The sequence below is a fragment of the Brassica rapa genome, chromosome A10 (genome assembly GCF_000309985.2).
Source record: "Brassica rapa cultivar Chiifu-401-42 chromosome A10, CAAS_Brap_v3.01, whole genome shotgun sequence".
In the NCBI taxonomy this organism is placed as follows: Eukaryota; Viridiplantae; Streptophyta; class Magnoliopsida; order Brassicales; family Brassicaceae; genus Brassica; species Brassica rapa.
This window is the reverse complement of record NC_024804.2, coordinates 14,084,930-14,098,590: the sequence shown is the minus strand read 5'-3', so window position 1 is coordinate 14,098,590 and position 13,661 is coordinate 14,084,930. Positions and strand designations below refer to the sequence as shown.

Sequence of the window (13,661 nt, the reverse complement as noted above, 5' to 3'; positions counted from 1 at the left end):
TCTCAATTCCTTGCCAAAATAAAGAGCAACGATATGTCGCTGCAAAAAAAGGATTTGTCTCTCATCTCCAAAGGGCTTCTCATGGTAATTGTTTATTTGGTACTCCAAAATTGTGAGTAAATTATTTCGACAATTGATAATAGACGACTAAAAACAACTTTTCCGAACTTCTCACAAAGTTAAAAGTAACCATATATCAAAAAAAGAGTCCAGACTTTAGGTTTATAACAATTTATCAATATGGTTACAAATGGAAACATAGGATTACTTAATAAATTGTTTCCAAGGAAAGGATTAATTGAAAATTACGATACATTTATTTATTTATTATTTTTTACGATACATTTATTTACCTTAACATTAACCACAAAGGCTCCATTTCACATAATAAGTAGCCCTCAAAACTACATTACGGCTAGTCCAATCTCTTCACCCACCAAACAAACAACTCTCTCTCTCTCTCTCTAACCAAAACGTTGAACGCAACCAAACGCTACAATGACGGGAAAAGAGTGCAAGTTCGACTACCGCAAATATGCGGAGGCGGCAACGAGACGCCTAGTGTACGGATTTCTAGGCCTGGTCGCTACGGTTGCGGTTGTGATTTTCTTTGTCTGGGCCATACTTCACCCGCACAAACCGCGTTTTGTCCTGCAAGACGTTACCATTTACGAGTTCAACATCTCACAGCCTAACTTACTCAGTTCAAATCTCCAAGTAACTCTCTCTTCTCGCAACCCAAACGACAAAATCGGAGTTTTCTACGACCGCCTCGACATATATGCCTCGTACCGCAACCAAGAGGTAGCGCCTTGTGTTTTAATGCAATCTTTTGTTTGTCTATTATCTATATATCCATTGCTAAAATCAGGACCGACCATGAGATTTTATAGAATTTCACAATTTAGTAAAAGTGTTGATATTATTTTTCTACAATTTAGGAATTTATATTTACATAAATGATTTCTGTAAATTTTTGGTGTCATAGGGGAATGTTTCACTTGTCTAAGTCCAGATCCTGCTGTTTATGGACCAGCAAAATGTATTATATTTTGTCGTTAATCCGAAAAACATGACACACCTTAAAGTATGTTTTATTAACTAGGTGACTTTGGCGAATCTACTGCCGGAAACGTATCAAGGCCATCTGGAAGTGACAGTGTGGTCGCCGGTTCTGATTGGATCCGCCGTGCCAGTGGATCCTTACCTGACTCCGGCACTGAAGGAAGACATAAACGCCGGGATGGTGCTTCTAAACATCAAGATCGACGGTTGCGTTAAGTGGAAAGTAGGCTCGTGGGTATCTGGATGTTATCGGCTCCTCGTTAACTGTCCGGCGTTCATTCCCTTCTCCGGCCAGGTAGTCGGCGGCGGTCCTGCGATCAAGGACCAGCTTGCTCAGCAATGTGCTGTTGACGTATGATAAAAAGAAGAAGAATATTTTTTTAAGACCAATAAAGGAGATAAAGGTATGTTAGAGCGCTTTGCTGTTAATTATTCTTTTAAGATTGTTCAAGAAATGATTCTTTTTCTTTAGGTAAATTTTGATAATTTAAACGATATACTTTCAAATTATATACCCACGTCAAATTTATCACCCTGTTTTACAATATTCATAATATATATTGTTGACAAAAATATAAAAATAATCGATCACATGAATATTATCATTAACTAGGTGACATTTTGACTCTGCAGCCTGCACAAGAAATGCCAGGATTAGGCAAAGCTTACAAGGGTGGTTTTATTTTCTAGTTGGATATAAGAGGCAACATGAAAACGACTATGTAGCTACTGGATATAATTTGTGGAATGAAAAAGTTAAAAAATTAGTTAAAATAGTAAATCTAAAGCTCATGAAAAAGAGTAGCTATAGCCCTTTTTCAGAAAAAGAAAGAAATAATAGTAGCTATATTTATCTCTAGTGTATAGATAATTTTATTGGATTAGTAAAAACTAAAAAGGTATTGTACCAAAGGTTTCTTTGTGGATCATGTTTCATGGAAAACAAAACCATAGAGAGTTTACATTGTACTAAAATTAAGTATCTTCTTCCACTATTTGTTGTTGTTTTGGACCAATTGTTGTGTATATGTTGTTGGTGGTGAGATACACAAGAGACTCACATATAGTCACTGTCACATACTCACATGTGAGGTGTGGAATCATCTTCATGTTAGTGACATTTGCACGCCTTACGGTATATGTAGCGTGAAGCACAATACTCCTTACTTGTTTATCCCTTTTAGTTACATTTTTTCTTGTGTGAAATTTTTAAAAGTTGACACGCTTTTTAGAAGTTTAGTCTACAGAAGATTCTCAACGCAAAAAGAAATTCGATAACTTTAACTCCTCAACAAACTTCTTACTTGCCGCGTGCCGCTGTTGATTTAATGACGTTTGTAAGTAACCAACCAACGCATACACTTGTAGCCAGCCGCATTGTCAATGTCAAACCAAAATATAAGGCAAAAGAAATAAGGTAACAAGAAAAAATGTTAAAACGTGAGATTTTCATGGGCTTTTAATAAGTTGGGCCTAACCAAGAAACCAACATAGAGTTCTGTATAAAGCCCATACATGTTAACGCAATATTTGATACGATGCCGTCTGGGTTATTTCTGTTCTCTGGATTAGAGCTAGTGGACCAGAGACGACAAGACAAGACAAGACAAGACTCTCTCTGTGTCTGGTCAGAAATTCTTCAACTTCCACTATCGATTTCTGGATGTTTTCACTCTGATTGAAAGGTAAACTGCCGAAATTTTCTGTCTTGCTTATTTGAGATTCCCGGTTCTTTGATCCAGCTACGACTAATTTTGCTGGCTAGGTTTTTAATTATCGCTGATTGGATTGTTTAGGACTTTGTTTTCCGTACATAGTAACAGAAATTAAAGAGCTGTCTTGAACTTGTGGATCACTCATAGTCTCATACTATGTGATGTTATTATTATTCAATGCAATTTACTTGAAATTCATATGCTTTTTCAAAAACAAGATAGCTCGTGATGATGCTGATTTCGTTGTAAAATCCATTGATGTGTATAATTTGATATAAGGGGTTGATGCTCCTAAATGTTACTACTTATGTAGCTTATGAAGAATTTCAATGCTGTGTGAATGTTTCCTTTAGGTGATGGAGAGATTATAGATTGTTGTGTTAAACCACCCTAAATTGCATCCCGCTCAAAGGTTGTGTGACAATACTCTATATAGGCCAAGGTGTTTTTATCGGTGGTTTTAAAGATGGGGAACAAAGCTACAACAATTGTGAAAGAAGAACGCGAAGAGATCCACTTGAAGGTTGTACCTCCAGTAGACAGGGCTTTTGTGCGTTGGCTTGCAAGAGATCTACAGAGAGTTCAGAGATTCAAACCGAAGAACATTCGTGCCATCACTCCTCCGGATAGCTACATCGAGTTCATGCGGTTGAATGGATCGCTTGATGTGGATTTGGATGATCCTGATCTTGCCCATTTGTTCAAGTAAAACAAAAATGGTGGCTGTGTTTCTTTTTTTTTAATAGCTCAAGCTTTTTCAAAGTCTTAGCGTCTCTTTTGATTAACTTTTCAGTTGAGCGTGTGTGTTTAAATGGGATACAAGTGTCTGCATTCAGATAAACAAATGTTTCCTATTTTGTCTTGGTTGTTCAAAGTCCACACAGCATGTTATTTTAATCTCTTAACATTGCCAAAAGTTGTATGAGCTGGTGGATTTAATTTGGAGGTGGGGGTTGTAGTTTAACCAGTCCCCTTGTGGTTCAGCTCTAAATTTTAATTTTCAGAATTAGATTGCGTAGCTTGATTAATTTACTCGGCAACAAAAAGAACCTATTTTAATTTATAAAATCCGAAATAGAGATAATTAATTAATTATAATTAAATAGAGGAGGATTATTTGTAGGGATATCTTACTCTATTAAAAGGGAATCTTACTCTATTAAAAGGGAGTACAAACTCCATTAAGCCTATCCACCTCGGCAAATTAAATCAGCCAATGAAATTTTTTTTTTTTGACATGTCACTATTTATTGAATCCGATAAAACACTTCATCTTCATTATTTTTATTGAAGTCTCTGAAATTACCGTTATTCTACATTTAAGAATGACAAGATTTACTAAATTATATTATATCATATCATTCGTGTGTAAATGCCCATATAGTCTATGAAATAATATGTTCAAATAATAGAAAAATTATCAGATCACAATGATCCAAATAACAAACCACTATTTTAAAGGAATATATAAATATGGAAAGTTATAAATTTTAAAATTATAAGTAACCCGTAAAATTGTAGGACAAAACAGTTGAGTTTAATAAATAAAATTACATAAAGTTAACGAATTTTTAAAAATAAATATAAAAAACAATACAAAATATAAACCGTTTGTAGCGCGGTTAAAGAATCTAGTTTAGTTAAGAGATTAAGAAGAGTAAAAAAGATTGTGCGCTTCTTCCTTCCCTCCACATCAGTTATCTAAACCAAACGCAACTCATTCCCTCGTTTTCTCCTCGTCTCCCACCGTCTCTTTACTTTTCTTTTCCTCTCCTCTTCCTCTCCCGCTTTTTTTTTTCTCGTCTCGCCGATCTCCTCCTCACATTCCCTTCCCGCAGATCTGCCTCCGTTTAGGATCTCCGCTTCCCCGGAGATCTCAATTTCTGGAGAGATTCTCTATTCCCGAGATTGCCGTTTCGTTTGCGCGGTGCGGATTCTCGAGATTCGCTCCCATGTCGGACTCTCACCAACGACCCGAGCATAATCCGCCGTCTAAGCGGCAGCATCATCCTTCTGCGGCTTCTATGAAGCCTCCGTTAGTTGCTCCCGGCGAGTATCACCGATTCGACGCGGCGGAGACGCACGGTGGCGGAGGTCTTGATCAGGTTTCCGAGGAAATTGTGATTAAATCTTCCGTAAGTCTTTTCGTTAGGTTTTAGGTTGTGAAATTTTTGAAGTTTGATTTTGATTTTGAGGCGAGGCTGTTTTAACAATAAGCGATGAGAATCTGATTCCACGGTGGTGTAATCGCGTTTAGCCACTCTGATTGCGTATTGCAAGTTAGTATATAGTCTAAGGATTAGTTTAGCTGCTGGTCTAGGGTTTGTGGTGTTTCATGTTCTTGCTAATTTAGAGTTAGATGTGTGCTTCCGTTGAGTTAAATTACTCTCTGAGGTTTTCCTTATGCTTTTAGACTCAGTGGAGTGACAGTAGTCTGATGCTGATAGGATAAGCTTCTAGAGATTAAGCGTGGGGTGTCAGCTTCAGTTAGTTATTCATCTGCTTAAAGCTTTCGTTTTTTTATTCTTTCCAGTTTGGTGTTATTTAACTGTACAGTTCTGGTCTTTTATTTGTTGAGCAGCTGAAGCGGAAGACAGATATCGTAAACCGGATAGATGAGCCTAGTGAATTGAATACTGGTCTTCTCCAAACACCTGTGCCAGCGAAAGGAGGGAAGGCCAAGAAATCATCTAGATCAGTGAAGGCTAATGCAGGTGAGTTTTGGACTGAAATGCTCTGTGTTTCGTGTCTACCTACGCAGACAACTGTTATCAGGAACGATGTTTAGTTATATGTGGTGGTCATCTGAGCTAAACCTTCTTTATTGGTTTCATCTAATAATTGCGGCCTAACAGTTACATGAAAAAAAGAGAATGTGAGGGACCCTTGTAATGTAGTGAGAAGGATCTTTTTGTGTTGGCAGGTTCTCCTGGAAATAACTTGGCCCAGGCTGGTGCTTGTCGATATGATAGCTCGCTAGGTAATAACTTATAGCACAAACTAATACTTATTTTCGATGATAATCTTTCCTTCTTTTTTATTTTCTGTAATAATATATGATCTCATGTGCTTCAGCTCTTTTGACAAAGAAATTTATCAATCTGATAAAACAAGCAGAGGATGGTATTCTTGATCTGAATAAAGCAGCTGATACTTTAGAGGTGGCATATTCATTCTCCTACCTATCCTCTTCATCTATTACTTTCTGTCAAAACTTAGATGCATGTTTCTGTTGATGCAGGTACAAAAGAGGCGGATATACGATATAACCAATGTGTTAGAAGGAATAGGTCTTATAGAGAAGACGCTCAAGAACAGGATTAAGTGGAAGTAAGGATGTCATATGAATATCACATCTTAGATTCTTTTGATTTGATGCCTCATGTATTAGTCACGTTTTCTGAGTTTTCTTTTGTCTCTCTTAGGGGCCTCGATGTCTCAAACCCAGGCGAAACAATGGAAAACATAGCTAACCTACAGGTATATAGCATGCGTAGATGTTCCTTTACCTGTCACTGTCAGATGTTCCACTGCATAATATGTTCTGCATTGCTCAGTATATTATCATCAATTTTAATAATCGTTCTTATAATAAAGTCACATTGTCTTTCCTTAACATCGTATGAATCCGCATTAGTAGAGTTCTTGTTATACCTTTTCTTCGCGATCTTAACTGTTAAAGAGGTAACTAGGATACTAGTAACCAAAAGCTCTGTATTGTACTTTCTACTAGTACATTTGAAGGAGGAGTTTTTATTTTATGTTTCTCATATAGTCTAAACACACATCTGTTTGTAAGTGAATGATTGGTTACTGCAATTCTTTTGAAGTCTTAGTCACTCATTTATTTCTTGTTTCGGTTTTCTGTTTGAAAAACTATTCAGATTATTCATACTTTCATTAATTAGTTTGACATTTTGTTATCCCTCAATCCTCAAACAGGATGAAATACAAAACCTTTCATTTGAGGAGGCAAAATTGGATGACCAGATCAGGTATTCTCGATGATCATTTTCTTTTCCGTTTCTCCTTTGTTTTCCTGTATCTTATTGAGAGTCAACCTGGTTGCAGAGAATCACAAGAAAGATTAACAAGCTTGAGCGAGGATGAAAACAATAAAAGGTAAGCTTCTCCTACTCTCCTGGCGACTTGCACACTACAATTACAATATACCTATTTGCTCTGACTCTCCACCTTTTAGGCTTCTATTTGTTGCTGAAGACGACATTAAGAACCTACCATGCTTCCAGGTTTGGTCCCCCTTCTAGTAATTACGTGTTTCTCTTTCCCTTGCATTCTACTCACTGGAAAAAAAAAAAAACTGATTTTCTGGTGTCTCTCATGCCTTTTAGAATAGTACGCTGATCGCTGTAAAGGCACCGCATGGAACAACTCTTGAGGTGCCAGATCCTGATGAGGTAAAGCTTAAGAGCACACATAACCAAATGAGCGAGCACTGTATGTAATTATTTCCATTACTTATCCTTCCATTAAACAGGCTGGCGGTTATCCTCAGCGGAGATATAGAATAATTTTGAGAAGCACTATGGGACCAATAGACGTATATCTCGTCAGGTAAATCCTGTCCTCAATTGGATTTATAAAACTGAAGTGAGACTGACATTTTATTTTGTTATACAAGTCAATTCGAAGAGACATTTGAGGACATTCCTAATGCTGATGAACCTTCAAATATTCCATCAACGTCTGGTCTCCCTGATAACCAAGATGTTTCCATGCCAATGAAAGAGGACATCACCGTCAAAAACATGGAAACACAGGAAGTTGATGATACACAAAGAGCTTCCTCCGAAATCGAATCTCATGACTTTGTTGATGGTATCATGAAGATTGTTCCTCCAGATTTGGATGTAAGTCCCAACTTCTTCTTCCTTAAAAAGTTAAAATGATTTCACTACTTGCATAATCACAATCTACACACTTCAGAAGGCAACATATAGCCAGGAATAGTAAGATCATATGCAAGTCAGATCTTAATTAATTAATTATCTGAGTGTTACATTATGCACAGATGGATGTAGATTACTGGCTTCGGTCAGAGGTAGGCGAAGTCAGCATCACAGACATGTGGCCAAACGAATGTATCCTTGATTCCGTCACTTTCTCTGCTTTGATTTAAATCTCTCTTTTAGCTTTTGACGTTTTTTTTTTCCGTTTCCAAGTATTAAATCTGTTTAGAGTTCCTTCACTTATAATCATTAGCTGAACCGACCTGGAACCAGATGGTTTCATTTGATCAAGGCGCTGGACCGAGCAACACAACCATGGAACAGTCACAAACTACATCGAGCCCAAAACCAGAACAATCCACTGCTAAGAGATCGACAAGTAGCTGAAGTTACCTTGCTACACTACAAACACCACCGCATATCTGTATATCCATAGTTATGTTGTACTTGTATAGTAGCTGCATGCGTTATCATAGCAATTAGCATTGCAAAATAAAACTTGAGAAAGCAACCCTCTGTTGTTGTTTTTCTTCATTTTTAGCGTATCGACATTTGTAGAATAGCCTTTAACCCATTTGATTTCTTAAGATTCATTCTCAAGTGAAAATGCCAAACGTTTTAATAGGATTTTAATCAGGTGCTTAAAAAGTTTTCAAATGTGCTATTTGTGGTATACTAAAACGTTACTATAATAACCTTTCCTCTACAACCAAAACCTCTCCCACAAGAAAATATTATTCAAAGCTATTAGATTTCTCTCTTCCGTCCTCAAATTGTTGGAGCGTGGAGCACCCCTAATTAACCTTACAGTTACATGAATTTAAATAGGTCAATTTAGCATTATGATTGTTGTGTCTATATGAGCAAGTTAGGAAATGAGTCTCATATATTTGATGCTCTATGTAGATGATATACTGATAGCATAAAAGATGTGTGAGATTCGGAAGATGCAAGAGCATTTGAGTTCTGAGTTTAAGATGGAAAATCTGAGTTAAGCAAAAAATATCATAAGGATGGAGATCTCGAGAGATAGGGAGAAGAAAAAATTGTTCTTGTGCTGACAAGATTCATGATGTCTTCTGCTAAGCTTATCAGAACAATTAATGCTGAAAATGTTCATCTCACCATATATGTGCTCAATCTAAAGACGAAATATGTCTCGATTACTTATGCTATTATTAGTACTGTTTGATTTAAAATAAAATTTAGTTCAATTTTGTTTCAGTGATTTCTTTTTGGACATCACTTTTTTATATGTAAATCCTAATAACACGAGAGGTAGTTTTACAAGAAAAACACAAAAGGTAATTTTCTCCAAATGATATATAACATGACTTACAAAAGTAACACTGAAAACAAATAGAATTATTTTTCTTAAAAAGAGCAGCAAATCATCAAAGTTGTTAAGCATCTCCCAAGCAAAGAGCAATGCTGAATCTTCAAGCTAAGTTACAACAAAAAGAAAGGTTCCTCTTTTAACATACTTTTCCCCACACCAAACACACTCACTCAATCATGAACTTCTTTTTCCTCCCGTCCCTGTAATTAAAAAAAAGTTGTCTTTGAAGAAGAAGAGAAAATATACACTCAAAACCATATTCAAGCCCATTTGTATGGCATGCAGTTGCGGCTCTACCGTTCGGCCTTCATCTCACAGGTAGGGGTGGTGCAAGGAGGATATTTGTTTTTTTTACGTATACTTGATACTTGACTTGCCTTGAACGAGTAATGAATTTTTCGACTTGTACTTGTCGGAAACAAGTACTTATTATTTCAAGTACTTTTCCAAAAATATTTTTATTTGCCTTGTTCGATTACTTGCTACTTAGATGTATTTATTAATTACTTGTATATATTTTTAAGTTTCTAAAAATACTTGATAGATAATATGATAGAAGATTATGAAGTTTGTTTTATTTACTCTACTTAGTAAAAACACGAGAGTTATTTTAAATACAATATTTGCACCTAAAAACAGAAAATGGAATTCGATAAGAAAAAATTGTTTATTTCTTACAACAAAGAAATATTTGTTTACGGCTTCGGTTTTTATGGTTTTTTTTAACGTTGGATAATTATGCTATTACAAACTATGAGAAATATTACAGACGATTCTACAACCGACAATTCTACCTACCTTATTAGGATTCACGTCTAACTGCATCACATGAGCCGCCCTATCGGATCCACGCTTGAATGTATTCTTTGTGCCATGCTGCAGATCTCTTGTAAGCATTTTCTCTATTAATTAGCATAATTTTGCATTTTCCGGGAATCGAAACCCAGACCTCCTGGTTTTTATGGTTTAGTTATCATTTTTTAGTCGTAAAACAAGTAACGAATAATATCAAGGCGAGTCGTAATTTTTTTTGTGATACTTGTTACTTGCCTTGTACTTGCAAGTGGCAAAACTCAACGTCTTGAAACTTGACTTGGCAACTACGAGTACTTGAAAAAACGAAGCGAGTACGGATAAGTAACGGGTATAAGGCAAGTAACGAGTATCGGTGTCCAGCCTACTCACAGCTACTACACCCCGCGACCACAAGTTTCTCCCACGGTGTTACGCAGCCCATGTCCTAAGATTGACAAGAGCGTCGCAATGGCTAAGGAATCAATCAACCCATTCCAAGATTACAAGAACTCAATGAACCAGATGATTGACGAGAGAGATATCGAAACAGAAGATGATCTGAAGCAGCTTCTTAGGTGTTTCTTGGACATAAACCCTCCTCCTCATCACAATCTCATCGTAAGGGCTTTTGTGGACATCTGTTCACATCTTCCGCCACCACACGACCGCCGTGGAAAGTCACTCGGAAGACTGCTTCGTCTTTATGTCACTCTTGATAATAATGATGATGTTTGACATCAAACCTCTTCATCTAAGACGAGAAACTGATCGTCCTCATGAATATATGTTACACTATTGTGAATAATTAAATTTTACTTAAGATATCTATTCATATCCATGTTTTATGATTCAACCATGGAAGACTATGTGTGAAGCATTAAAAAAAAAAAAAATCAAATGTGCACTATGCAAGCTGTTTTGCGACTATATATTAAAAATCGATTTATATTTGTATTGTTAAATTGAGTAATAAATGAATCAAATGTGCATATTATGCTGTATTATTAAAATCGAATTTGATTAGTTTAAATTCCATTAATAGCCCCCTTTTCAAAAAACCTCTAAACCGTACAAAACTCCGGCGTGTTTCTCCGGCCCATCCTCAACGAAGTACAAGTCCCTCATCCTCTGAAACGCATGCCACGTCAGCAAACTATCCGAACCGGCCTTATGACACTTCCCAACCGCCCGGTTTACCTCAAGCGACCGAGCCAACCGGTCCAAACCGCCGTACAATCTCCTCTCGCAGAACCTCATCATATGCTTCACATCGTAAACTCTCTCGCCGAAAAACGCCCTGAGCAGCCGGAGAAACTCTCCCAACGAGCTCGGAAGCTCCCGGCGCGTGAGAATCTTCACCAGGTAACCGAAATCGTACGCGCTGTGAAACGTCACCCAGGTCACGGTCTCGTTGCAGATCAGCCCCGACGACATCATCAGCTCCGCGAACCTCTCCGACTCGACTCCTTCGCTGCGGTTACGCTCGAAATCGATCCCGTGACGGCGGAGGAGCTCGACCGAGTCCGCCGCGTGGGGGTCGCGATCGACGTCGAAGTCGCGGAAGTTGAACTCCCAGATGAATTGACGCCCGTCGGCGCCGAGATCGGGGAGGTTGCCGTCGGCGTCGGAGAGAGTGAGGCCGACTTGGATGAGGCTGAGAGCGTCGACGTTGGATTTGAGGAGGTTGTAGAGGTAACCGGGGTTTCCGCGGCGGAGAAGAGCTGGCTCCGCCTTGTGAATAACGCCGGGAAACTCAGTGTCCATGGAGATGAAGGGGAAATCTTCGACGATTCGGCTGATCAGCTCAAACTCAGAGTCGAGATTCTCAGCCCAGACCGAACGAATCACGATCGAACGGCTACGATCGGAGAGATCTGCATCAGGTGGATTGGTCATCGTCGTCGATTCAAATCGTATGTAGTCTGAAACTTCTTCTTCTTCTTCGTCTTCTTGATGTGATTATTATTTCTAAATTTGGTATTTGCAGTATAAATAGGTGAGGGGAAGTGTTGTAGAGTGTGAGAAACGCGTCTTGGAGACGCTTTGACTCTCGTGTTTGTTGTTACAAACGCAACTTCTGTGTATCTAGACTCAGTCAGTCCAACTTGGCTTTTGTCTTTGTACCCCAATCATTGCATTTGCGTGCTCACCTAAAGTCATAGTTACATTTTAATTCAATAAGATACATTTCATCTCTATTCGTTACGAGTTGCGAAACGAGGGATATGTCAATGAATGCCTAACGCATTAAAAATTTACATTTTGCAGAAAAAGGTAACGTTTGGTTTAATAGTTGGTTGGTCTAATGATGATCATTCATCTCTTTTATTTCTATTTCTGGGATGTACATTATAATAATAGTTTATACGGTATTGATAATGGATTTAGAGGAATTAGAAACGATCAAGTCCAAGATCTTTCCTTGAGCTCCTTGGATTTATCAAAATTTAAAGTAGATTGAGCATAGATAATTGACCATAGATATTTGGTTTAGGGATAGGAGTGTTGCAAATAAAAAATTTGGTTTAGGGATAAGGAAATTGGCAAATATAACATCAAAAAGTTATTAATTATCAAACTAACTATATGAAGAGTGTGGATAGAATACACAATGTATTTTATATATTAAATACAAAAGTGTCCTTATAAGAGAATTGTTAATACAAATATATATATATATATATATATATATATATATAATATATAATTTATTTTTACATCCATTTATAGTGGTGTCAAAATATCTCGGTTATCTTCCTCTGATAAACAAATGATCTTTGGATTCCCATTGGATAGCTCAATATTACTTTCTCTTTTCCGTAGCTCTTATACATTTTTGGGTTCGGTGATTTTAAATTGAGCTTCCATGTGTCCTCAAACATTCACCTTAGCACCAGAAGCCGCCATAATTGTACCAAGCTTTGATCAGCTCTCACTATAAACAACTAACATATCACAACCAACCCAAAATCTGATTTTGTGTTGAATTATAGAAGATGAACAATGATCGTTATTTTTCTATCTTATACTTTTTTCGTTTCTACAAATTGAGTAGAACAAATATATTTTTCAAGATATATGATCGAAATATTGTATTCAATTGCAATTAATAGACGTACTATACTCTATCTTGTGGTAGTAATAATAGCATCGTAATCGGGTTTGTAAGTGAATGCTAATGTGTGTTTTTGTTCAAATAGTATATTTCCTCAGACACAGTAACATCCCTAAAGTATTGGTTATAAGGAATCTTAAACGATTGGAGAGAGAAAAATCACTTACTAAACTGAAAAGACTTTTTTAGAGGTGGAGTATATCTTGAAAGATCACATTACTAAATTGAAGATGAACAATGCTCGTGTAGTATGGTTTATTCTATTTTTTCGGTTTGTAAAAAATATAATAGAAATTAGATTTCATGTTAATATAAACAATTGCATGCCATTGTTATGAATTAACTAGTATAGATTTCTCAGAAGACAGAACTCATGATTCAATACAATATATAATTTCTCTAATATTACTTTGTTGTTCTCTTTCAACAACCAATATATAATGTTTGTTTATAGGATATTGTAACAATCTATGTTATACTACTTTCTTTATAGACACATGCATGTTACAACATTATATTATATTACCATTTATCTTTATTCGCATTATCCTCTTCTTCCTTATATTTTGTTTTCTTTTCATCATCTTTCTTTTTTTTTTCTTTTTTTTTTTTTTGAAAAAGGGCTTATTTTCATCATCTTTCTCCTTTCATTCTTCTTCTTC

At 36.7% G+C, this 13,661-nt stretch overlaps 5 protein-coding genes across 6 annotated transcripts; 4 read left to right on the top strand and 1 right to left on the bottom strand.

Moving 5' to 3' along the window:
* The first annotated feature begins 439 nt into the window (after positions 1-439).
* Positions 440-2,060, top strand: LOC103845565 (NDR1/HIN1-like protein 12). Its single transcript, XM_009122432.3, has 3 exons — positions 440-804; positions 1,106-1,469; positions 1,699-2,060. The coding sequence occupies exons 1-2, from the start codon at positions 499-501 to the stop codon at positions 1,421-1,423; spliced, it is 624 nt and encodes a 207-aa protein (XP_009120680.1). The 5' UTR covers positions 440-498; the 3' UTR covers positions 1,424-1,469; positions 1,699-2,060.
* A 536-nt stretch (positions 2,061-2,596) lies between these two features.
* On the top strand, positions 2,597-3,742 carry LOC103845564. Of its 2 annotated transcripts, none has more exons than XM_009122431.3 (2): positions 2,597-2,750; positions 3,217-3,742. In XM_009122431.3, the coding sequence occupies exon 2, from the start codon at positions 3,247-3,249 to the stop codon at positions 3,487-3,489; it is 243 nt and encodes an 80-aa protein (XP_009120679.1). In that variant the 5' UTR covers positions 2,597-2,750; positions 3,217-3,246; the 3' UTR covers positions 3,490-3,742. The 2 variants fall into 2 exon arrangements, with proteins under 2 accessions (XP_009120679.1, XP_009120678.1); XM_009122430.3 differs by having other exon boundaries at positions 2,601-2,750; positions 3,134-3,705.
* Positions 3,743-4,001: 259 nt separating this feature from the next.
* Positions 4,002-8,398, top strand: LOC103845563 (transcription factor E2FB). The gene is made up of 14 exons (XM_009122429.3): positions 4,002-4,915; positions 5,362-5,494; positions 5,704-5,760; positions 5,856-5,941; positions 6,022-6,110; positions 6,206-6,260; positions 6,723-6,775; positions 6,852-6,902; positions 6,982-7,030; positions 7,133-7,198; positions 7,279-7,355; positions 7,423-7,651; positions 7,813-7,882; positions 8,004-8,398. Exons 1-14 carry the CDS (start codon positions 4,733-4,735, stop codon positions 8,135-8,137), a joined length of 1,332 nt encoding a protein of 443 aa, XP_009120677.1. The 5' UTR covers positions 4,002-4,732; the 3' UTR covers positions 8,138-8,398.
* Positions 8,399-9,178: 780 nt separating this feature from the next.
* LOC103845562 (transcription repressor OFP10) lies at positions 9,179-10,885 on the top strand. The gene is given in 3 exon segments (XM_009122428.3): positions 9,179-9,211; positions 9,214-9,407; positions 10,277-10,885. Coding segments are annotated over 3 exon segments (603 nt in total). The 3' UTR covers positions 10,653-10,885.
* On the bottom strand, positions 10,801-11,957 carry LOC103845561 (probable CCR4-associated factor 1 homolog 11). The gene has a single exon (XM_009122427.3). The coding sequence runs from the start codon at positions 11,778-11,780 to the stop codon at positions 10,935-10,937; it is 846 nt and encodes a 281-aa protein (XP_009120675.1). The 5' UTR covers positions 11,781-11,957; the 3' UTR covers positions 10,801-10,934.
* Positions 11,958-13,661: the final 1,704 nt, after the last annotated feature.

Coding starts and splice junctions, on each gene's coding strand:
- LOC103845565 (XM_009122432.3), top strand. CDS start 499: ATGACGGGAAAAGAGTGCAAGTTCGACTACCGCAAATATGCGGAGGCG. Junction 805..1,105: donor CCTCGTACCGCAACCAAGAG/GTAGCGCCTTGT, acceptor TTTATTAACTAG/GTGACTTTGGCGAATCTACT.
- LOC103845564 (XM_009122431.3), top strand. CDS start 3,247: ATGGGGAACAAAGCTACAACAATTGTGAAAGAAGAACGCGAAGAGATC.
- LOC103845563 (XM_009122429.3), top strand. CDS start 4,733: ATGTCGGACTCTCACCAACGACCCGAGCATAATCCGCCGTCTAAGCGG. Junction 6,903..6,981: donor GAGGATGAAAACAATAAAAG/GTAAGCTTCTCC, acceptor TCCACCTTTTAG/GCTTCTATTTGTTGCTGAAG. Junction 7,356..7,422: donor ATAGACGTATATCTCGTCAG/GTAAATCCTGTC, acceptor TTGTTATACAAG/TCAATTCGAAGAGACATTTG.
- LOC103845561 (XM_009122427.3), bottom strand. CDS start 11,780: ATGACCAATCCACCTGATGCAGATCTCTCCGATCGTAGCCGTTCGATC.